We start from the raw sequence: 24785 nt of genomic DNA, 5'->3' as shown, positions 1-24785 counted from the left end.
AAAAACAATGATTATTTCAAACTTTTACTTCACACTGGTAAAAACACTAGTTTTTACTCTGATTGGATAATCTCAGTTCCTACATTTGGAAGGATGTTGTAGAGAGCATGAATTTGATAGCCAGAGCCCTAGGCCAGGAGCTGACAAGCCAAACTATGGCTTGTGGGCCAAATCTGGCCCACTGTCTGTTTTTGTACAGCCCGCAAGGTTGAGATGATTTCTACATTTTTAAATGGTTGAAAAAATATCAAAAGAAGAAAAATATTTTGTTATAAATCTAAATTACATGAAATTCAAATTTCAGTGTCCACAAATAAAGCTTTTCTGGAACTGGGAAAAAAAAACAAAGAAATAACTCATAGTTCTTTTAAGTTTGTCTATCAAAGGAAGCTTGTATAGTGTCATAGTGAACCACACTCTGAGCTCCCCTAAACAAGGCACAAGGTATTTGATACTTTTAAGCAAACCCAGACTGCCACAAAACTATGTGCCTCCTAAATTCCTTAAAGTGTCCAAGGAGATACCTGGCAGAAACATAAGTTTTGCATCATTGGGGCTTCCTGGCACAAAGGGACACATGCAAAAAGAGCCCAAGGACACCACTATTTATCTCCTAATATTCTGTGCTGAAGATAAGTCACTCCAGTGTAAATGTGCAATTTATGCTCTGGTATTACTCTGGTCAGTTATGCCAATGGCTTATAGAATTAGATATAAATCTCCAAATTAAAATAAAATACTTTTACAGAGAAGGCAAACTGGCTTGATTTACACCTCCTGCTCAAAGAAGCAATTCACAGATGGCTGATGTCCCTAAGCATAGTATTTTCTTCCATTTCCACGACTGCATTTGCTTTCTCTTCCCACATCTGCATTAATCTTAGGATCCAGCTGTTGACAGTTATATTGATTTATCAGCATCAGAATCTAAGTGTAAACTTACTATTATTTTCCTCATGGGCTTGCCAACCTACACCCATGACCTTTTTCCTATTGTAATGTCATTTGAAAAAGATCAGATTGCTTGGTTTAAAAGCTGCATGTAAAACAGTATTAAATAGATTACAAGTCCATTAATGCTTTCAGCATGATTTTTTAGCTCAGATGAGCTCTGATAGATAATTATCCTTATTTTATATATTCATGTATAATATATATGATATATAGTTAATTATATATTAAAGTAAATAGAAGCATGTATAATGGGGCAGACATGTTTAATGTTTATGTTTGCATATATTATTCAATAAATATAGTTTAATGAATATGTCTTCTCACCTTTGCTTGCATTTCAACATTGTAATCACTTTTTCTTCTGTCATTCAAAATATGGCAGGACAGGATTAAAAGATAAATAGAAAAATGCGTTTTTATCTACACATAAAATCAATTCACAAACTATTGTTGTTGTTTTTTTCCCCTAAGATGTAATTCACATGAAAAGGTCACTTTGGAATTTTGAGGTGCCCACTTTTCCCCATGCACACTTGTGTGGAGATAATGCTTTGCGCCACTCTAATAAGAGAAGTTCCCTGCCCACCTCCAGCCTTGTCAACCTTACTTTGTAAAAATGTATACCACAGTATATTTAGAGTTTCTACTTTTTTCAACTTAGTGTTTGTCCAATGGTCTGAATGAGATTTTGAAATCTGCCTGACGGTTGTTGGTCCTCTTACTTTTTGGTTTCTTATCCAGGAGGTGTTTAGAGGATTGAAATTTTCCACCATGAAGTCATACACCTTTAGCATGACCTTGATTTTTTTTTTTTTTCCTCTGCACTATGAGACCCTGGGTAGCTCTTATTTAAGGAAGCTGCTTTTGTGTGCTTGGCCAAATTAAATTGATCATAGCTGACTATGAGTAATGTATTGTTTTATTTATTTATATTTCTCAGTATGTTCAAAAGGCCTCGAGAAAAACTCTTAGTTTTGTTTTGAGTGTCACAATCAAGAAGATTATACTGTATGCTTTCCAGTCACCTGCTGGAAGCAATGACCTTGTATTTATTTTAGCAATGAAACTGGATATAACACAACCGCTTTCTCTGCAATAGCTGTGGCATAACAAAACAGCAGTTTAAAGGTCAAATACTACAGGACCTAGTAAACTCAAACTATAGATTCTGCCCCTAGCTCTGAGCTTGATCTAACAGTGTGAAAAGCTGATAAAAAATGGTTCCCTGATAATTGCTGTATTTTTTCCAGAGAACAATATGTTACAGAAACATTACATTAACATAGTAGGCAGAAAAGTAAATCATTAGTGGTAATTTGTTTAATACTAAATTATTAGTAGCCACTTAATACCTCAGGCTATCCATCAAAAACAGTCCGCTAATATTTAATGGCTACACACTATGTGCCTGACACTGATCTAAGAGAAAACTGCATGTGAGTTTTGAGTCCTACACAATGTCAAACTAGTTCAGGGACATTGGTAAAGCACCTTCAAACTTTAGTGTATTTAAGTGTGTTCTCTGTTATTTGGTCTGTACATGGGGAATGCTTCTGGCAAACCCAGGAAATTCTAAGATTAGGCAATATAGAATGTTTGCATTTTTCTATCCTTTTTTAATTTGTTGGGGGTAAGGGGGATGAGTAGGGGAAGGGGTAAAATTCAGTGGCCCTCTATTCACCAAAGATGCATGGCTTATTCTTATATGGAGAAACCTCTGCCATTTTATTCTCGACCCTAAAGAGAATATCAGAGCATATTGAGAACAGTCATATCTGATTAATTATGTTTTGGAAAGTAAAAATAGTGTGGGGGGTTGTGTTTAGTTTTTAATATGCACAAGAATCATCGGACGCTAAATGACAACACCAATGTAAATCAGTTTAATATCAACCACCACTTACAAGATGGTAGTATCTGGTATCTTACAAGATGATATAATCTAATTATGACATAGCATTCATCACAGAAGTGTAATTTGATTTTTAAAAACTTGGAGGGGAAACAACTGGCCAGAGTCACAATCCTGGAAGAAGTACACAGAAGACAATCATGATTATTAAGGAGGCCAAGTTATTTTCCGTATTATAAATACTTCATAATAGAAGTAACAAAATCCAGGGCTTAATAAGGGCTAAAACCAAATGACATCATAAGATGTCCTGGAGGGAAGTACTGGGCAGAGAATGGGAGCCTGGATGCAATAAAGAAAGGGGGCAAAGAGTGATTCTTTTTAATTGTTGTTTATGGGTGTTTGGTTGGTTGTTCTGTGATAAATATGTACCTTCAAGCCTGCTAGCCTGAGAACTATTTGGGTAGTAAAGTGGAAGCAGGTACTGCTTAGCTGCTTTTCTGCCCAATGCTTTGGGTCCACCCAGTGGAGAGAGGGGAAGTAAACTGAGCTGGGGGATTCAGGAACAGTGGGTTTCGGTGCAGGTAGGCTCAGTTTGTATGAGTTCTCTTTGAACACACAGAGTTTGGGACACCTGTTTAAAGCCAAGTAGAGGACATCCACATAAATAGTTAGGGCTACAGGTCAGGAGAGTGGCCTGTCTTATTTTGATGAATCAATATGTTTGGGGTTTGATGCTTGTTTTATGGGAAGAGGCAGCATGGAAGAGGGAGATAGGTTAACAAATAAATAAGTTCTTGATTGGAGTGAAACCTGTCATAGTTTACTCAATAGTGAATAAAAATATGTAAAGAACAACTCCTTCTGAGTCTAGTAAATGGCATCAGAACCCCTGTGATGCTTTCAGATTTATATGTTGATAGGATAACAGAGGTCAATTGCTTATGAAGGTTTGTTTTCTGGAACTTCTTTCCTTTTCAAATGGTCCACTTTATTAATATCCAGAATACACAACAAGGCTCAGTTGTTTTTTCTTAAACTTTGGGGACAACTTGTTGGTCTCTTAGATATGTGAATTCTGTTTCTAGTATAGCCTAAATCCCTTGTGTTCTGTGGTCATAGGTATATTTTCGATCAAGAGATAATATACCATGAACCTACTTTATGAAGATTTAATTTAAGGGGTAGATCATTGCCTTTGAAAATGCCTTAGTTCACTATTGAATTTGTCTTTAGAAATGTTTTAGTGAATTCTGAAACAAACTTTTTTGATAATGTTATCAAGATCACTACTTTAACCCAATTTTCCTGTCCCTTCTTATTCCTGTGATTGTATTACCATTCTAAATACGAAGTATTCTTCACCTTTTTTTCTACCTCTGAAAGTTCTCTATCTAAACTTTGTAGAAATATCCATCCATTGTACTTGTGCAATTTACTCCTGCATGATGTAGCTAACAAAATATGGAGAAAAATACATAATTAGAACCAAATCTGAATGTCTTCAAATTGGCATGTACAATTGAGATCCTCAGGCAACCATGTCATTGTCAGTGTGTAGCGCTGACTAATAATAATAATAACAGTAATACTATCATTTATACTTTCATGGCACCTATTGGTTTACAAAGAATGTCAATACATTTTACCTCTTCTCATAAAGCTGCCCTGTATCTCAACAGTGTTAATGTCAGGTAAATTTATAAAAATAATTAAAATTAAAATATTTTAATTTTTTCTTTCTGACTTCTATTGATACTCACCTTACCCCATTGCTCAGATTTCACTTTTAATGTAAGTGATGCTCTGGGGTTTACTCTTTTGGGTGTTATTCATTTTCTACTCTAAGTTTCTATAATCCTTTCTATTCCTTATATGGAGACATATATATTTGACCTTTTATCCTTTGCCAGCCTTCAAGGGTGACTCTCCACTAACCCAGCATGCCACCTCACTCTAACAGAATAGAGGATAAAGAGAATAGTTTGAACCATTCCATTGTAACCACATAATATATTTCCAATGATAGCCAAAGGCAAGCCATGGACCATTCCAAAGCAACAGCAATCTGCCTGCACCTCATCGTATATACCTGATACACATTGACTCCAATCCTATCTCTTTTCAATTGAAAGGTCCTACTTCTGACATTTGCTTTCAATTTTATGGCATTCATGCCTCGTCATTCCCTAAAGAACTCATCTTGGGATGCTCCTCATACCTTCTCTGCTTGGTGCTATCCAATACACATCCAGTTCCAGTGTCTTGAGAGTCAACCGTGAGCCCTACTGGGGCCAGACAAGGAACCTGCAGGCCACAGCAGAAGGATATACTGACTTTAGGTAATGTACAGGCATTTAAATCATGACCTTCCAGACAATGTCATTGATTTTACTTTCTTACCTAAAACAGAGAAACTCAAGGTAATTTCTAGCATCTTAGAAGAAGATATGGAAGAGATTTTTGAGTAGATCATTCATTGTCTTGTTTCTCTGATTGGAGAATTGAAGAAGAACTCTTCTTCCAAACCTCATCTGCAATGTGGTAGAAGTTGGCTCCACTGTGGTTTACTGCTGCTTCAGTCTCCACTGTCTGGAAAATCTAGTGTCACAGTGCTACCAGGGACAGCACACAGGTTGTACACTATGCTACACATTTTCTAGGCAAGCCTTGGGTACACATACACATGTACCCACACCGAAATACACACAGATGATTTTGTTAACCTGTGTCACTAGTGTCCAAAGAAATTGAGGATGAAAGACTATTTACTCATTGGAGCAGATTAATCAGTTTAGAACTAGCTTGGGAAAATTTGGCATGAGTCATGGAAGCAATACACAAGAGAAATCATTTAGCTTTGAATGTTTACTTCTTTTTTCTGAACAGTCCCTGTTGACTGAGAAATGCATGCTGTTAACTGTTAAGGCATTCTCTAGCTTTGCCAGTAAGCCATGGCGTTGTTTTCTTCCGCATCAGAGGAAGTTAAGGAAGGCATATATGTGGCCTGTCTGGCTGTGTACCTTAAAGTCAGTCTGCCAGTTTGTGGCAAATTTGACATTTTGCCTGATTAAGACGTTATAGATCAGTCTTCTACAGGAATTGCACTAAGTCGTGCCCCACACCCAAAGTGGTTAGAATTGTGGGCTGTGTTGGCATTAGGTAATATTAGACTTGAAAACAAGTAAGAATTCTACCAAAGGATTTAGGGACACTTCATTTCTGGTAGCATTTGCCTTTTTATTATGATATTTTTTATCATGCAGAAATAGAGTAAAACCTGCTTCTTTCCTAAAACTAAGATAGCCTTAGTTTTCTTCTCCATGCCATAAGAAAATAGCTAGAATGTACTCATTAGCAGAATTTCAAAGGAATCTACTGAAGTTCAGTGGGAACTTACTTCACATTAATATTTTCTTTGGATAGTAATGCCATAGTTGAATATGGGACAATCGTCCATGTATTTTTGTTCTGATTTAGAGGATTGAAAGGAGCTCATCAGAGATGGGAATTATGTCTGAATCACCATTTTCCTAGTCTTCTTGTAAGCTGATAGAACCAAAAGCTGGAAGAAAAAAAAGAAGGGGAAAATAAAACAGATCGTTTCAAATTCTTTTCTTTCTGTTTTATAGTTTGTTTACTTACAGATTTCCCAGTCAGTCTGTATCTGAATTCAGGGATATGGCTGAAAGAAGATAGTCTGAGCCTTGAAAAGAAGAAATTCTTCTCTCTCTCTCTCCTTCCCTCCCTCTGTCTTTCTAATATATATAGACACACACACACACACACACATACTCACACTCAAATGTGATGTGAGTGGAGAATTGATTTATCACAGACAACTGAGACTCTAGCATTTAAGCTTTGTAGTACTAGTAAAAAGGTTTTTGGTTTGATTCTATTGATCAAAAAATATGTTTTGCCTTTCTTAAGTAAAATATTTGAATTTGAATTTTATGTGAAGTTGTAGGTGACATCAAGGAGTCCACACATTATAAGACTTACATTTGTATAAGGCTTATGTGGATTTAGAAGTCAAAGCAGAATATTCTCTCAGATCAGTAGCTCTGACACAGAAGCCTTTCATGCTAAGAAAACACTGAATACATGTCATAGAATAAGAGCTTTAAGTTGTGGGTTAGGCTTCTAAAAATAACTCTAAGTGCCCAATACTTTCTGCCTTTTGCACAGCCTTACACAGTGGAGGATTTCCTAGGCTTATTTTATTAGATTGTGTAATCAATACACCAAGTTCTAGCGTTACTTATAATTGAAGGCTTTATTTGTTTGTCTGCAATTTAAGGTCATGCCTTTAGAATTAAATAACATGTACTGTTGCTGATCTGTGTAGTTACTACTTTGCTATAAGTAAGAAGATGAATTTTAAAAGTATTTTTCTGAAGTAACACAATAATTTTAACTGGTGGCATTTATCTTTCAAACTTGTGATTGAAATAACTTGAGCGTAGGGGAATGGTTTTCTATATAATTTAATTAGCCAGTGATCTAATAAAAGTATATTTCTCTGAAGCAGATAACTCAAGGGCAAAATAAGTTATAAGTTATCAAGTAGATAACTCAATACAGATTATAGTGGATGGCCTCATCATTTTACCCAGATATACTGTAATAAAAATTTGACTTGTAACTATCACTTTCAGAATGGAGATAGTTTAACCAGATCATGGTTGATTTTATTTTCCTCTTAAATACCCATATGTGAGCAGAGTACAGGACAGCAATTATTAAGCTATAGCTTAAAATGCAGTGTATCTGCAATGAGCCAATGGAGAGGTACTGCTTCTTACCATGAGACCATGGGCAAGATAATGAAACTCTGAATTTCATCCTCCTCAGTAAAAGGAAGACAATGAAGGCTGTTCTAGCTACCATAAGGCTGCTGTGATAATCACCAAGACAAATTAAATTCATATTATAAGAGATCTATATAAACTGAACCCAGTGTTTTTGTTTTTGTTGCTGCTGGTGGTGGTATGATTATTATTGTCATTATGCAACTGCAGTGGAAGTGATACTTGCAAGCATGTAGAGACATGAGAGCTTCCTTTTGTTTTTCAATTATTAGACAAATCAGGTGAGACCTTAGATATATTGTTCCTTGCATATTAGATTAAAATAAAGTTGGGTAGTCTGAATATTTTCATTTATGTAACTATCTGTTTATTTACTTATATGTTTCTGCATTTTCATCTTATCATCATGGAGATTCTGAAACTCAGTTTGCTCACAGGGGATAGACTAAATTTTTGCCCAGATCTCATAAAGGCAGTCTACCATAAAAAAATACGTTTAATGTGTCGAAGCTTTAGTTTTATTTCATTGTTCCTTCTTACCAATGGTAGTGGACTCCCTGTCCCAGTAGCAAATCCAGATATAAAAAGAAAAAGCAGAGGAGTTAATTTACCATACCATCAAAATTACGTGGATTTGTTAAATGTTAAGAGCAAATTCAACCATCACTAAGATGGGATTTCAGAATCTGTAATAAGTGAGAGCCTGACTTTTCGGAGAATGGAAAAGCTCTTTTTTAACCTCAACATAAGTAACCAATTACTAAGTAAGCTTCTTGTCAGCTTACACATTTCTTTTCTCTATGGTCTAATTTTTTAAATATTTTAGTTATGCTTGTCTCTGAACATTATATTTTAATAAAATTCTTCATGACTTACATATTTGTAAAAAGGTTAGAATTGTACCTAGCAGTAGAAAGTGCTATAAACATGTTTGTTAAATTAAAACACACACACGTACACAAGCTATTAAAAAATTTAGATCCTCGTTTATAGGACTATGTTATGTGGAAAACACATAAACATCTTATTAGGTATCCACCCTTTCATATACAGCCACTTTTTGTGTCAGCCTTTTGTATAAAACCTCTCATTTAACCTGCATAAAAAGTACAAATTCTTTCTACATTCCACCATCTGTCATACAAATTGACATATATGCAAATTATCTAGGAGAAAACCTAATTGCTTGTTTTTATATGGTAACATAAACATTTACATAAGCAAAAAATTGCATATTTAAGAAATTTTATGATCTAATAATTAACAATAACCACCCAAGGGTTATGCTCAGGCTGAAAAGATGTTCTTAACTCTCTGCTTCTTTTATGTCTCAGGTGGCTACTTTCTTTATTAAGAGCAGAAGTTTGAGCCTAGCAAAAAGATTATGGTCTTTTGTTGCATTTTAATTTCACTTTAATTTTAGTTGTTTTTACTCTAGTGAGATGCTAAGGCCTCTAATTAGCGAGCTAAACAACTTGAGAATGCCATCATAAGAGATGTTCTACTAATTTGAAGATAATCAGGGCAGAGCTGCTTTGCTAAAACCCATACAACTAATTTAAAGTGCATATTAAACAATAGCACTTAGAAAATATGCATATGCATCAATTGCATATTTAACTTCAGCCAGGTGTTGAATGACAGCTCATAGCATCAGTTAGTGCTTCACACTGAACTTGCCTCCTGGTGTCACCTGCGCCTTCCAGCTCTCTGGAGGATTAAGTCTCAGACAAGGATTTCCTTCCAGAAGACTCCTTCCTATTAGATACCAGCATAGTTTGCTCCATCCCTGGCTGTGGGGATAGGAGGAAAGGAGGAGAGCCCTTTGAGAGTTCTTGGCCAACAGGAAAAAATAAAAGTGAAATACAACCATACGACCAAGCCACCTTTATTGACCTCAGGCACGCCAGGGAATTTTCCCTCAGAGGTCTTCTCTGATGAAAACCTGAGATAATTTTTCCTCTAAATTCCCGTAGTGTAGTAGAGGTTTCCTTTCACTGGTTGCAATGAAAATATGTACATACTTAAAGAATTTCTGTACTATGGATATGTTCTTAAAATGCTTGAAAATCCTGCATTATAATTATCATGAATGTTACTCATATAAATGGTTATGAGATATATGGCTATGATCTTTGAAACAGAGAGGATTATACTGTGGTTCAGACAGACCTGTGATTGCATTCCAGCTTTGCCACGTACAGGTGTGTGACTTTGAGCAAGTTTCTTAATTTTTCCAAGCTTTGCATTCCCTACCTGTAATAACAACATCAGGTTTCAAGAATGTTGTAAGGAGCAATGAGATGATGTAATAGTACTTTGCAAGGAATTAAGTGCTTAGTGTATGCTGTCTTCCATTGTTCCCTTATATTTATGCATATATATGTTTACTAATATTTATATATAGAAAAATATGTAAGATACAATTCCATATATTAACTTGTACAAACAAGCAAAGAGGTACCGCATGAAAATATTTTTCTTGAAATGCTAATTATAATTGAAAAATCACACTTAAAATCTTGAAAGTATGTCTGATTTAGGACCTTTCCATAAGTATTAAGGAACTCTTAGCACAAAAGTTTGAGTTAATAGAAACTCCAAATTTAAAAATAATTTATTGATTTGTTTAATTTTTATTTTAAAATAATGCACCAACGTTAAAAGAAATGTGAGGAAAAATATCCATGATCTCAAGTATCATTAAATTTTAATTTATAAATCTACTTAATGCAAATTTTGTATTTTATCACCATTATTGAAACAGGAGAGAGTACAATTAGAACTCAAAGGATTAATTGACCAGGGAGCATGTCTAGAACAAGCTCTTAAAATGACCAGACATCATTCTTTTTACAGTATCAGCAATTTATTATTCAGTGGCTTTATATTTTATTGCTAAAAACTGTTAAACCCTCCTATAATGCAAAAGCATTGATGTCAGAGGTGTAAATGTTTGTAAGCAGATCATAACACTACAAATAAGAAAAATAAATTTCTCCCACTGAAAAAATACATGTAACCATGTCATTGCCAAAAATCATGGCTTTTAAATTATTTGGAGATATTGCTATCAAGAATACAAATATATATCCCAAGAATTCAAGAGCTTCTATCATGTGAATGGAAGAGAAATAACTCACTACTTCCTAATACATTTAAAAATATAGTGCTAATGTTACGTAACAAGGTTGATAAGTCACGGAATCCGTATAAGCATGGTGTTGGTAGGGTCTCTTCCTTCTTGTGCACTTTAGAGTTAATATTCACTTTGCACAGCACTATGCTATAGGGGAATTGCTGCATCATATATATATATATTTTTTTTTTAAAGAAATATTATTTCTTTTGGCTATCTCCATTTTGACCTTACACCCAACATTGCTGGCAGTCTTTACCACGTCTCCTTAGAAATGGCATGCACAATATTCCTACTGAATAATTCATTTAGCATGCGCTCATTCAGTTGATTTCTACTTGTCTTCCTAGTGACATTATCACTTAATATGATCTGTAGCAAAAAGTCACTATGTTTCATTCAACTAAGATAGGGACCTCTTCAAGAATGTTGTTTAAATGTTTTGGTTTGTAATAAATATATGAATCCAATAATTCTAGGGGACGTATTTCAAGGAACAAAAAATTTTAAATTAATACTTAAAAAACTGGGATAATTCTATTTCAATTACTAATCAGTATAAAGTTTGCTCCCAAAGTCTGTTGATGGTTATCATTCTTCAGCACTGTGAAATTGATGGAGAACAACTGTTTACTGCCCTGATTCTGTTCTTTTATATACAGATAAAGTAAAATCATGGCATATTCAAGTCAACACAGTATCTTTGGAATCGGCGACCTGTTTTACTGACACTTCTTATGACTTCATGCAGATTATATTGTGCTATATTCCTTGTCTTGAGGACTCTTTAATGCAACTTTCAATCTGATTGGCATTGCTATAGTTGATATAAGTAGTAAGTGTATTCAGTGACTGAAGAAGTAAATCGAACACACTGATGGAAATTTGGTAACCTAGCACAGCCAAGCTCATTCTCCACCTGGATTTCTAGTTTCACTACTTTGTTATCTCTCTGATTTTTAATAATTTAACAATTGATGTGTGAATTTTTGAGTCTCTAAATTCTATGTGTCAGATTTTGCTAAGATTTTACCTACTTAACATATTCATATTTGCTTTCAAGAGATGAAGAGTTAATTCAGGTATTCAACAATGGAATATTTTGGCCTCCTAACTTAACAGAATTTTAGTTCATGTGATAGATGATGAACTGGACAGCTTTTGTTGCCATGGTGGGTTACTAAGTGGCTTAGTTTGAATTTGAATGTCCTATGTCAGGAGATCTAGGACACTCTAGAAGAAACTTTTCTTTTCTTTTCTTTTGCCATAGCCCTTAACCCTGTCCCAAATTCAGTAGCAGTACAAACCAGGGTGTCAAAATAAATGCCTAGAAAGGATTTTAAGTAAACCTATGGAAAGCTCAAAATATAATTTTTCTATATGAAAGTTCCCTGATGGAACAATCAAGTGATCTTATATATATTTTCATTTAACTTGGCTCAGTACGTTTTCCTCAAAAAAATAATCAATTTCAATGATGCCTCAGAGAAATGATGAATTAAATGAGTGAACATTCTGAATAATAAAAAATTAATCTATAAGGAGCAATTTGTTGGTAAATCATTACCTAAAATAAAAACAAGATAAGCCCTAATTAAATCAGAGCTCACAGGTAATTTATTCATTTACTTTCAATGGGATTCAAATTATATGTAATTGGTAATATTTGGATTGTATGGTAAAGCACTATTAGTATACAGTCTCCTATTCATGGTATTATTGATGTACACTAAAATATGATAGGATCATTTTTAAAAGATGAAAAGAGGACAGCTACATAATAAAATAAATAGGACATATTGGGAATAGAAACCTTCCTGGATTTTTCACAAAACCCTCTAAGATTCTATCTTTCCTTTCTTTATGTCTCCTCTTTGCCTTATTTTAATTTACTACGTTAATTTACTACGTGAAATTTGGGCTGGTCAGTTAGTCTTTCACCCTCAATATTTTGCCTGAAATTATAAATATAATAGGTTTGTAAAGTTGAGATAAGTATCATGTAGTGGTTAACAATATGGTCTCTAGAGCCCGACTGCCTGGGTTAAAAAAACTGAATATTCCCCTTACAAACTTGTAACGTTGGGCAAGTCACTATGTTCTCTGCCTCAATGTCAACATTTGTCAAGTGATGATAAGAATTGTGTGATGATAAAACTATTCTGACTTAATATAATAATTGGTGCTTTGAACAATTTAGAGCCATGCATGTTGTTTTTATCATACTGTTTTTCAAGAATACGCTGTATGTGTGTTTTTATCACAGTCAATCTAAATTTCCTGCTTGCATCTTTTGTTGCTAGGACTGTAATGGTGGGTGGGCATGGTGGGGAGAGTAGGAGGGGATAAAAGACGATGAAGGTAATGGTATAAAATACCGCTACTCCACTTGGGATTCTCTCAACGACAGCCTCATAATCATGGTTGCCACCTAAATACTCACATACCACTGTGAGGACTGGGTTGGCTCTTGTACACACAATGTAGAGGAAATTCAGCATCTGAAGAGAATGATACTGGTCTCATGAAATAACAGAAAAGATCCCTCCACCTAATCACTCTCCCCTATAGGAAAAGCCTGTATTGCATGAATCTTTCTACTTTTTTCATAACCCCCTAAGGTATTCTACTATCCTCTTTCTTTTACCATTTCACAAAGACCTGATATACTAAATTCTATAGGTCTTATCTCCTCAAGATTATCTCTTGTTGTTGTTTTATACTTTTACGCTATTTTAGCTCTCATTTCACCTCCCTAAAACTTGTAATAGCTTTTAAACTGACTTCTGTATCTATTGTTAAGTCTACCGTCCACACTAGGATTTCTCAACCTCACCACTGTTGGCATTTTGGGCCAGATAATTCTTTGCTGTGGGAGAACTTTGCTGTGAATTGTAAGACATTTAGCAGCTTCACTAGCGTCTACCCCCTAGATGTTAATAGCTCCTCCCCCAGTTGTAAAAACCAGAAAGGTCTCTCTGTGTTGCCACATGTCCCCTGGGCAGCAAAATCATCCTCAGTGGAGAACCACTGCGCATCAATGCTTCCTGATCAGTCTCCCTAAAGTATAGTTCAAATCATATCATGCCCTGTTGAAAAACTTCAGAGACTTCTCATGTCATACTGAAAAAATGTTCTGACCCCTTCAGATCTGGCCATCACTGTGTTTCCTATTGTATTCCTTATTCTCTTACATATTGTTGCTATAATTTAGACTGGCTGATCCATGAAAAACTCTTAGATAGATAAATAGATAGATGATGAATTTTCTAGGTTTGATGACTGTCCTCAACCAGAGTTTTCTCCCAAGTACCCTGTCCCACATCCAGCATCATCTTTCCAGATTTTTTCCTGCTTAAAACACGGTCTTGCTCAAATTTCTTCACATAGTAACTTAGTTTAAACCCCTGTTGGAATTGAGAGGGGTGTTTGATATATATATGTGTGTGTGTGTGTGTGTGTGTGTGTGTGTGTGTGTGTGTGTGTGTGTATATATATAGTCACTGTGTATATATATATATATATATATATATAGTCACTGTAATTTAAAACCATATGGTATCAGCATAGAAATAGTCTAACAGGTCAATGGAGCAAAATATTGAGCTCAGAAACAAATACCAATGATATACGTAGACAATGTATAACAAAGGAGGCATTTTTCTGTCTGTGGAGATCAGGTTGTTCATTAGTGTGCTGTCTCAAGAGAGAATCCTTTTAGAATGAAAGAAAATGTGAACTTCATTCCATATACCAATGGAAATCACTTAAGTAAAAGATGTAACTATAAGTAAATATAAAAATAACAATCTCAAGAAAAACATTTAGGACATATGAATAATCTCAGATTTAGGGAGTTTTTTAAAACAATACAGGAAATCCAGTAGCTGTCAAGGAAATTACAATTTATTTTTCTACATAAAATGATATGTTTGTATAGCAAAGAGTAAATAAGGCATAAATATTTAAATCACATAGTTAAAGTATTGATATCAAGTCTTCAAAATATTACAGTATTACAAAATAATAAGGAGAAATAAGAATTTCATCAGAAATGAGGTTTGGTTGGTTAATAAGTATATGAACATCTTCTCAAATCCCCTAGTCAGGGAAATGCAAATAAGAGTAGCAATGGGTAACTATTTCTCACTATAGAAAGTGATGCAGTATATTTTTTCTTGTTTTTGGAAAAGTTACAGTCTTTTGAAAAAGTCTGGCAATATATTTTAAAATCAAATTGAAAACTTTACCTTCTGACCCAATAAACATTTTCCTGGGAATCTGATTGATAGATGTAAGGGTTATATGTATTAGGTTGTTTACTACAGAATAGTTTGTAGTGGAAAAAAACTAGAAAACAATAGGCAAATGGATGAATTAACTATGGCATCAACAAGTTATATGAAGACTAGATTTTTGGAAGGATATTTCTGTGATAAAAGCAATGTGAAGAAAAAAAATATATGATATAATCCATTTTTATAGGGAAAAAACCCAGAATCTCAGAATGTGTGTGTGTGTGTGTGTGTGTGTGTGTGTGTTTGTGTGTGTGTGCATATAATTATATCAGCATGGGAAAAGGTACAGAGAAATCTATACCTGATTTTTAGGTGGAGAGAAAGGGAGAGAAATATGGATAAAACAAGAGTAGAAAAGTTTTCCGTGATTTGAAAGGATCATGAAGCATGTATGATATAAATTTATTTTAATTCATTTAAGAGAGTATGCCTGCTGTGTGTGCCTAAGGAGATAAATGAAAATGAACATAAATACACATTCTTATTTAAAATAGTTTGGCTACTCTCTAACTGCATTATTTTGTGAAATAATACTCCAGCTCCACATGCTGCTTCCCCTCAAAACTAAACAATATGAACAGAATTAAAGTGCAATCTCCACTGGACATCCCATTGGACTTTTGAATGATTTGCATTATATCTAATTTCATCAACATGAACAACATGCTTTTTCTATACCCCTGTATAAAGGAAGGAAATCTTGCATTAGATTTAACATCATAATCAAAATTTATTTATTCACTCTTTCTTTTGACAATAATAAAAGTGTCGAGTGTCTCCACTGAATCATGCAGTTTAGACTGTAGAACATGATCAATGTGTCATGGCTGTGCCCTAATCTATGAGGAGATGCAGGCGCGTGAGAAGATCATCATATACGGGATAGAAGTCACCATGACCTGTGAATACCTGGAGTTCTCTAGGAACCCCAAAGAGATTTAAAGCCAGAAAGAAATTAATCAAGCTTGTTTTCTTTCTATCCATTCTTTGAATGGATCATAGGGATAAAAGGCTTTTTGTTTATTTTATAGTATGGTTTGTAATGAATCCAATTTTAGTATTAACAGTATGTTATTGAGTTGGATTTCAAGAATTAAATATCATTTTAAATAACATGTACATTCAAAATTTTTATAGAACACATTGCTTGTTAATTAAGTATTCCACTTCTTGTTCATGGAACATCTAGAATTTGGGGAACCTTAAGTGTATTCCTGAGAGTAATTATATATATATATATATATATATATATATATATATATATATATATATATATAAACTCTGTTCATTCCCCAAAATTAAAACTGTGCATGGGTTCATTATACAATTTGCATTGTATAATATAATATACAAATAATTTTCTCTCTTTAAAATTAAATTTTATTTTATAGTTCTCTCTCTCTGGATAGTTTACTGTGGCAGCATGTCTTTGTTATATAAAAAAATAAAATAAATTTCACTTTAAGAACCTTAAGTCTTTCCACTAAAAGAGACTAGTTCGTTTTCATTTGTCAGCAGCCATATGCTGTTCCAAAGTTTATGAGGTTGGGTTTTAAAACCTTATCATGTTCTATTTTAATCTATAAATTTGATTTTAGAAAGCCCTATTAAAATAATGAACAAAAATATCCATATAGATTCAATATATTTCTTAAATTTATGATAATTTAAGAGTTAATTTGACAGAGGCAGGGATGGCTTCATGGGTGTGTGGTGCATGACCTGGCTGTTGCAAAGGGACCTCCTTTGGATTAAGGCTCTGCTACAGCCATCTTGAAATTCACAATAATGTGATCTTTGAATTTATGTTTTGTATGTGAAGTCCACTGGGACAACAAAGCATGAATATGAGCATCGGAGCTGCAAGGTGGCAGCTGGGCATACACAGGTCCAGGCCTGAGGGCACAGCAGGATGTACAGAAGCCAAGCAACGGGCCAGGCAGCAAGGCACACATATGCACGCCTCAGCAGTCTGGGGTGCTATATGTCCCCAGTGTGGCCAAGCCGGAACTGGGCTCAGGTTAGCAGTGGCAAAGGCAGCAGCAGTGTGACATAGGAGTGCTTCCCATGCCAGCAAGGGTAGGACCATGGTAAGAGCCACCTGCCTATCAGTCCCAGGAGCCCATCTCCAAAGAATCTACACAGATATTAAATCTCTTGCCTAAGTTCCAAGACAGAACCTGAGGAGCTCAAGCAATAAACTTTATCAATAAATTATTACAAAATAAAGGAGTTCACGTGGCCATTGAAATAAAGGTTATCAGGGAGTTATTAGAATTCTTGAGTTTGAAATTTCCAGATCTGAAAAATCCTGCAACATTGCAAAGCAAATGTACACAAGCCTAGAAATACGGATTAAATTTACAGATCATCACATATAACGGAAAATAACACTATTTTCATATGAAATTTTAAATAAGCCAGTTATTAACAAGAAAGACAATTTTTAAATTAAATTTTCCTTGTAATTGAAAATACAGGAATAGAATACATAAACAGGCATTATGGATTATATAAAAATCATGAAACTACTTTTGGTTTCTTGTATGACCTGGGCAAGTTATAGGAAATGTCAGAGGAAATATTAAAATATCATTGAATACACTTACATTTAACATTAAATTCAGTATAAAAGCAGTGTAAAGGTTCTTTGTTGTGATGGAATTGTTCTGTATCTTGACAGTGATGATGAATACAGGAACCTACACATGTAATAAAATTGCATAAAACTAAATACACAAATGAGTACACATTTAGTGAAATATGAATGAGATCAGTGGATTGTATCCATGTCAATTTCCTGTTGTAACATTGCACTATAGTTTGCAAGATGTCACCATTCAGGGAAACTGATGAAGGGTACATGAGATATTTCTCTATTATTTCTTACAATTTCCATGTTAATCTATAGTTATTTTAAAATAAAAATTGTAATTTAAAAAATCACATTCAGTTTCATGAATGTGATTTATATGAAGAGTTCAATCCTTATTAAAAATTATTCCATGAGAATTGTCAGCTCCAGATGTACTAAAATTTATATATTAAAATAATTCATCAAAAATTTATCCTAATGTTGTCCCAGGCTATAAAATACGCTTAATAGTTCCAGTAACAGTTGCATCAACAGAAAGATCTTCCTCAAAATTAAAAATGTATCAGAAATTATTTGTGATCTTGCATTAGCCAAAAGCAACATGTCATTTTCAATTTTATCATTGAAGATGAAATCATTAATTGTATAAGTTTTGATGACCTAAGGAATGAATTTGTCAGAAAATTGAGCCAGAAAAATTGTATGATCAATCAAGATATCACAATAGTATAGTAGTATTACTTGTATTTTATATAATTATGACAGCAAAATTTCATTTTTTGAAATGTGCAAATTTGTGTTGTTACTCAACTAGCACTATTATCCTAAGTTTTATAAGTAATAAAATATTTTAAGGAAAAGTCTTTATATATTATTATCTTTAACAGTATCCTTTTTCCCTACATTTTGCACTAAAGGGCTTCAGATTTTTATTTTGCACTGAGTCTCATAAATTATTTACATCCTGGACTAGGGAGTTTGAGACAAATTGATCAAAAAAGTCCTTTAAATTTTATTAGACACTATATAAGACATATTGAACAGCTTATTTTTGTAGAATTGAGCTTAGCATAAAGTTTTGAAATGACATCAGAAATTGCATCTAATAACTAATCTCTGAAGTCAGGGTTTTTTTTCAGAGTGTCTGCCAAGATATTATTTTGCTTATTTTATTCTATTTTATTTTATTATTTTATAGAAAGCCAACAAGATTCATCCATCAACAACCCTGACATTTGAATTTCAATAAACATTACTCACATTACTCAGAGAAGGCTTCAAGGAAGTCTTTTCATTTATCAGATCTGTATTTCCAAATTATGTTTATTTTTCATTTAAGACGTATAGGACTAGGGACTACACAAGTATACCATTTGGACTTTCAAAATCTAACATCATAGTTTTCATAAAATTTCCTATACTTAGGCCTATATGCTTCACATCTATCTGCAGCATTTCTCAGCTTGCAAATATATTGCTAGAGAATGACCAGATTTCCTGGAAACTTTCAAATGAGCTCATCAGTGTTCATTCATTATCCCAAAAGGAATGTTTAGTTTTTAAAACAGCACATCAACAACTGACTAGGATTGTGTATTATAACAGTAGACTATTTCTATTTCATTTTGCTGGGCAAGCGTTGAAAAACATCGTCATTTGATTAGCTACTGGGGAGAAGTACCCGTGTAAATGCTCCATTACAAGAATGTTATAACGCTTCTGTGTCCGGGTCATACTGTTTCATGGTTTTTCTTCTGCTATCCTAATGGTTCAGTCTACTTCCTCTTTTCTCTTCTGTTGCAGAATGACTCTTGGGGAAAGCAGTATTCATACGCACTCTTCAAAGCGATGAGTCACATGCTGTGCATCGGGTACGGAGCCCAGGCCCCAGTGAGCATGTCTGACCTCTGGATCACCATGCTGAGCATGATCGTGGGGGCCACCTGCTACGCCATGTTTGTTGGCCACGCCACAGCTCTAATCCAGTCTTTGGATTCTTCAAGGCGGCAGTATCAAGAGAAGGTAATTTGTTTTATCTCTAATACGTTCAATCGGCTAGTTTGTAAACTTAATTGTGTTCAGATAACTAAACTATGCCCTCTATCAAAACTACAATGAGATAAAATGTTTAAAGGAGGAAAACACAATCTGTTTCCATATTTTGAAGTTTCTTCAAGGTGGTCCTCGTAGCTTTTGTTTCCAATTTCTCTCTTAAATGATACATATTTTTTTAAAAACTCTGAATTTTCATTCACAGAAAAATATAGTTACCTGTTTCAAAATGTATGAAGCTAATTTAAGGTATTATCGTGGTTCATGTTCTATAATTTTTCAACAGTTAAGATAATATAAAGACTTCTCTTATACAGTTAGAAAAATATGTTGTTAGCTGATTAAATGCAGACGGGCAGCCATTGCACGTCTCTCTGTGCCTCTCTGCATGTTACAGTCATAATTTATATTAAGTCCATATGCATAGCTGAACATATGTTGCCCTTATAGCTAGATAAGTCACCACACACTCTCTTTAAAATGCATATAACAGCTGCTATCATACATTCACATGCACAATATGTTAATTAAAATGATTGGTGCCCTAAACTTTTCTCAAAAGAGAGACAAAAAGTAAATTGGTTCACTGATTTATTCATCGGATTTTTTTAATATGCTGAATTACTTTGGTTGGGACTAGACCTTGGATAATCAGCCAGTACTTATATTCTTCACCAAATAACAGTAACTTTCTGACAGATAAGAATGTTTTATAACTGAAGGTAGACTTTCTAATGTGGGAGCTCTGTTGAACATGACAGAATATATAATATGCACCTTGCCAAAGAACATATCTGAAAGTAATGGTTAAAATAGTTCTAGAATACGTCTCCTGGTGAGTGATAACAGCTTAGACTCATAATTACTCACAAAACAGCCAGAGATCTTTCATTTGTGGCTTTATTTACAGAAGTTTTCAACACTTTAGTCACACAATAGGAAAAAAGGGAACCTAGATACTTTATTTCCCTTGAATTTAATTACACTGCCACCAACTGTTACAGTGAGCAAGCTGATGTTTTATTACTGAAGTAATGAAAAGATGAACCACCAAAGTAGCTTCAAGGTTCATTTTAAAATAAAGCCTCCAATTAAACTGCAAAGAACAAAGCACATACTAAGGGGAAAGAAACTCCATAAAATGGTGATTTTGAGTAAAAATTATATGCTCAATAGAATTTGGGCTAAATTTATGGGGATTTGAGATAAGACTACATATATGTTTCTGTTACACCATTTCTTTTTCCCTTTCAGTGGGTATTGCTTTTCATAAAAATGCTCTTTCCCACTTCCTTTTTGCCTACATCAATGCTACATATTTTCTTAAAAATAAACAAATCTTTAATTTCTAGGATTGCGTTTATTAGCATTGTATTGCCTATTAAGTCAATTCACCATTTTTATGTTTTTAGACCTGCTCTATAAGCCACGTTTAACTTGGCAACCCAATTTATTCAACTATGTAGTCATAAACATTTATATGCAAATATATTATGATGTTTTTCATAATTCAAGTCATCAAATTCTTGATCTTACAAATGCTTAATAGAGGGCAAGGATACTGGGGTAACTTTTTGTTACTTTCTGACATTTGAAGCAATTTAGTCAGGAATAGCTGATTAAAGAAATATATTTTTTTGGTCTCCAAACCAAGGTCTGTCAAGAAGTTTGGTTCTAGAATACCGTTCCCATTTTCTACTCAGCATAATTTAGGTCTTAAAGACATTGTGTTACTTTTTTAAATTTATACTTTTATGAACAATAAATGTCTTATTTTCAATTCAGTCTTATAGAATTGTTCTGCATAATGTATGACTGGCTTGCAGCTTCCTTTGTGATTTGGCCACTTTGGGTTTTTCTTTTAGGTAAAATACTCATAATACAGAATTCACCAGTAACTGTTTTAAAGTGTACAGTTCAATGGCATTCAGTCCTTTCATAATGTTGTGCAACCAGCACCACTATCTAGTTGTAAGACACTTTTATCCTTTAAGCATTAAGCAGTCACTCCCCATTTTCCCCTCCCCCATCCCAAGGCAACTACTAGTCTGCTTTCTTTCTATTGATTTCCCTATTCTGTATATTTCATATAAATACAATCATATAATATGTGACCTTTTAAAATATTTTTGAGGCTCATCCAGTTTGTATCATGTATCAGTGCTTCATTCCTTTTTACGGCTGATTAATGTTCCATTAATTAGTTAATTAATGTTTTGTTTATCCATTTATAAGTTGATGGATTTTGAGTTGTTTCTACCTTGGGCTACTGTGAATAGTGCTGCTGTTAACATTCGTGTACAAGTATTTATTTGAATACCTATTTTCATTCCTTTAGGTGTATACCTAGGAGTGGAATTGCTGGGTCATATAATAATTCTAGGTTTAACTTTTTGAGGAACTGATTAATTATTTTTGTAGTTAGTATTTGTCTTTAGGTATTGGAACCATCTGCCATGGATGTCTGCAAAATTAATAGTGATACTACTTTCACTGCCATGTATCCAGTAACATATTTTTGATGCAAAAGAAGCGAGCTGTAACCAATAGCTATTATAGTAGCCTTTCAGAATGTGTTGGTCTTCAACCACCTAATCTGGCTCCAGAATTCATTCCTCTCCATCACTTACGATACTCTTTGCCTCAGGTGAACATATTTTTAAGTCTAGTCTGCTACAAGTCACCTAGCCCACTGTTTTAGTTTGGAATCTCAGAGTCATTTAATTTTTCCTTCCCAGGGAACATCTCTTCAATCTGGATCCCCCAAGTTTAAGTAGTTCTATCATCCCGAGCAGCAGAATAAGGTCCTCTGATTATGAGATCCTAATCTACACAATATCCCAATGCTGATAATCTGACAGGGTTATAGTGTCGATCATCCTCATTGTTATTATTATTATTTTCTCTCTTGACCAAAAAAATGTGTGATGATCTTTATATTGTCACATTGCAGGTTGAACTTGGACTTGAAGCACGTTGTATGCTGTTCATTTCATGAGCTATCATATTTTGGATTCTTTTACATTTCAGACAGCTATATTTCCCCCCTCTCTTAGGTATAGACTTTATGGTGTAAAATGGGTAGTATTTAAAATGTGCCTCTCCTGAGGCTCTGCTCTGGTTTACCAGCAGTCTGCATAGTTTCTGTTACTGGTTACTGAACAAGCTCAACTTTGAAATATCCAAACACAGTGCTTTTCTTTTGTTTTGTTATTTTTATCTCCAGTTACTGTTTTTATTTAGTGAGGTTCATCTTTCCTGGGCAAATTAAATCTTTCTGCATCCCCACCCAGGACTTTCTGGGGCTGGAAGAGCCAGGAGTGAGGAAGCTGGGCTGGCTCTGTAGGCTCACTTCTCTCTTCTATTATAAGCCTACTAGGAGCTGCTGTTATGTCTTCTCATCAAGGTGGAAGATAGCAGTGAGGAGGAAAGGGAAGGGAAGAGGCAGTTTGAATGCACCTGCTAGAGCTGTTAAACTAGTGTCCCTGGCTGGGTCTGGCAGATAATTAAAACTGGCACTTTCTTTGAGAGATCCTTTGGGCATTTTAGGTGAGCCCCATTGAGTCCCTCTCCTGCACTTCCCTAGAAGAGGCCCTGAGAATTTGCCAGTCATCTGCAGCCTCTTTCTGCTGAGGGCTTCTTGCTCTGCCAGTGGGCACTCTTGGACGGGACCGAAGATGTAATGCTGGCCCTCCTATATCACTCAGGTCTGGTCTGCAGAGAAGCCCTCATGCATCCCTCTCTTAGCCCATCTCTCAGCACTGCTGCCTCCTCCACCAAAGCAATGAAGAGCCTATGTCTAGCCTTCTTCAATTCCTTGGCAGGAGTCAGGCCCCAGTGTCCACAGGCTATTTACATGTTTTCGGAGGTGAATCAGACCCCAGACTCACGTCTCTCAACTATGTGAACTTACTTCAAAAATCCCCAAGTGATTTTCTTGAAGCTCCCCCGACAGGTCAAGTGTTAGAAGATAGCCTCCCCTATCCCAAAGCGGGCTGGGAAAGGGACTCAGAGAAGAGCAATCATTCTCTTAAAAGAAATCAGTTCCCTATCGTTGTCAGGAAAATTCTCACTCTACTCTCTGACCCCTGTAGACCTCCAGAAGTCTTGATCCCTGGATCATCGTTTACAATTGTAAACCCATGTAAGAGAGAGGAGTCTCTTGCATAACCACCATTCTGATATCTCAGATGAGCAGTTCAGTGAACATGAGGAAGGAAGAGTAAGTCCTAGTCTAGCAGCTTTTTAGGCCTTTTTTTAAAATCTCAGCTCTTCTCAAAGCCTCTTCCACAGATAATGGAAATAAATCATAAACATACACATATGCATACCTATATACTACACGTGTATATATATGGTTTATTGTTGAATTACATATATAATTGTTCCCTGGTCAAATAAGTTTGGAAATGTTGATTGAAACAATGAATTGAAAAGGTTTTTTGCTATAAATGTGTGTGCCCTGAACATTGAACATTTTGTCTATGCCCTCTATGACAAACCCCCATGTATTTTAGGTGATTAATGCACACTTTGGGAGATACCTATCTAGAAATATTCCTCACAGTGACCATTCCTTTTTTCTAAACTGACCTTGGGTAGTTACTACCTTCTCTGGATATATCCACAGTTCATCTAGTCTTGAAATGAAACTGCTTTAGATCACTGTGTCTTTATACTGTTGTGTCTTAGTCCTTACACTTGGGCACCACTGGGAAGCCTACTATTATTTCTAAACTTGTCACTCTCTTTCCTGTTAAATATTTATAGTAATAGCAGCTTTTAGGTGTGCAATTTTCCTTCTGTAATAAGCAAGAATTTTAACACAAAACACATTACGAATTTAGAGTAAGAAGTTTTCAACTCACCTTGGCGTACCTGATGTAAATGAATGATTTTTAGTGTGAAATTTGAACATGACAAATATTTAATTGTATGAGGAAATGATCAAATTGAAATAACTTTATACACTGAATAGCTTCTGAAGCCAGGAAGCAGAGTGTATATAAATCTAAGGCAGGTGCAGGAATGATTTGTTTAAATAGACTGTGCTTTCTAATGATAGGGCACAAGGCGGTGA

At 34.7% G+C, this 24785-nt stretch overlaps 1 protein-coding gene across 1 annotated transcript in view; it reads left to right on the top strand.

The window, feature by feature from the left end:
• The window catches only part of HCN1 (hyperpolarization activated cyclic nucleotide gated potassium channel 1), a 364692-nt gene that overhangs the window by 235555 nt on the left and 104352 nt on the right, over window positions 1–24785 (top strand). The window contains exon 4 of the mRNA XM_082382251.1: window positions 19457–19675. Coding sequence (XP_082238377.1) covers window positions 19457–19675 — 219 coding nt within the window. The remainder of the gene's footprint in view (window positions 1–19456; window positions 19676–24785) is intronic.

This window comes from Balaenoptera borealis (genome assembly GCF_965194805.1).
Source record: "Balaenoptera borealis genome assembly, chromosome: 2".
Classification (NCBI taxonomy): Eukaryota; Metazoa; Chordata; class Mammalia; order Artiodactyla; family Balaenopteridae; genus Balaenoptera; species Balaenoptera borealis.
The sequence above is the reverse complement of the archived record's forward strand: the minus strand, read 5'-3'. Positions and strand labels throughout refer to the sequence as shown.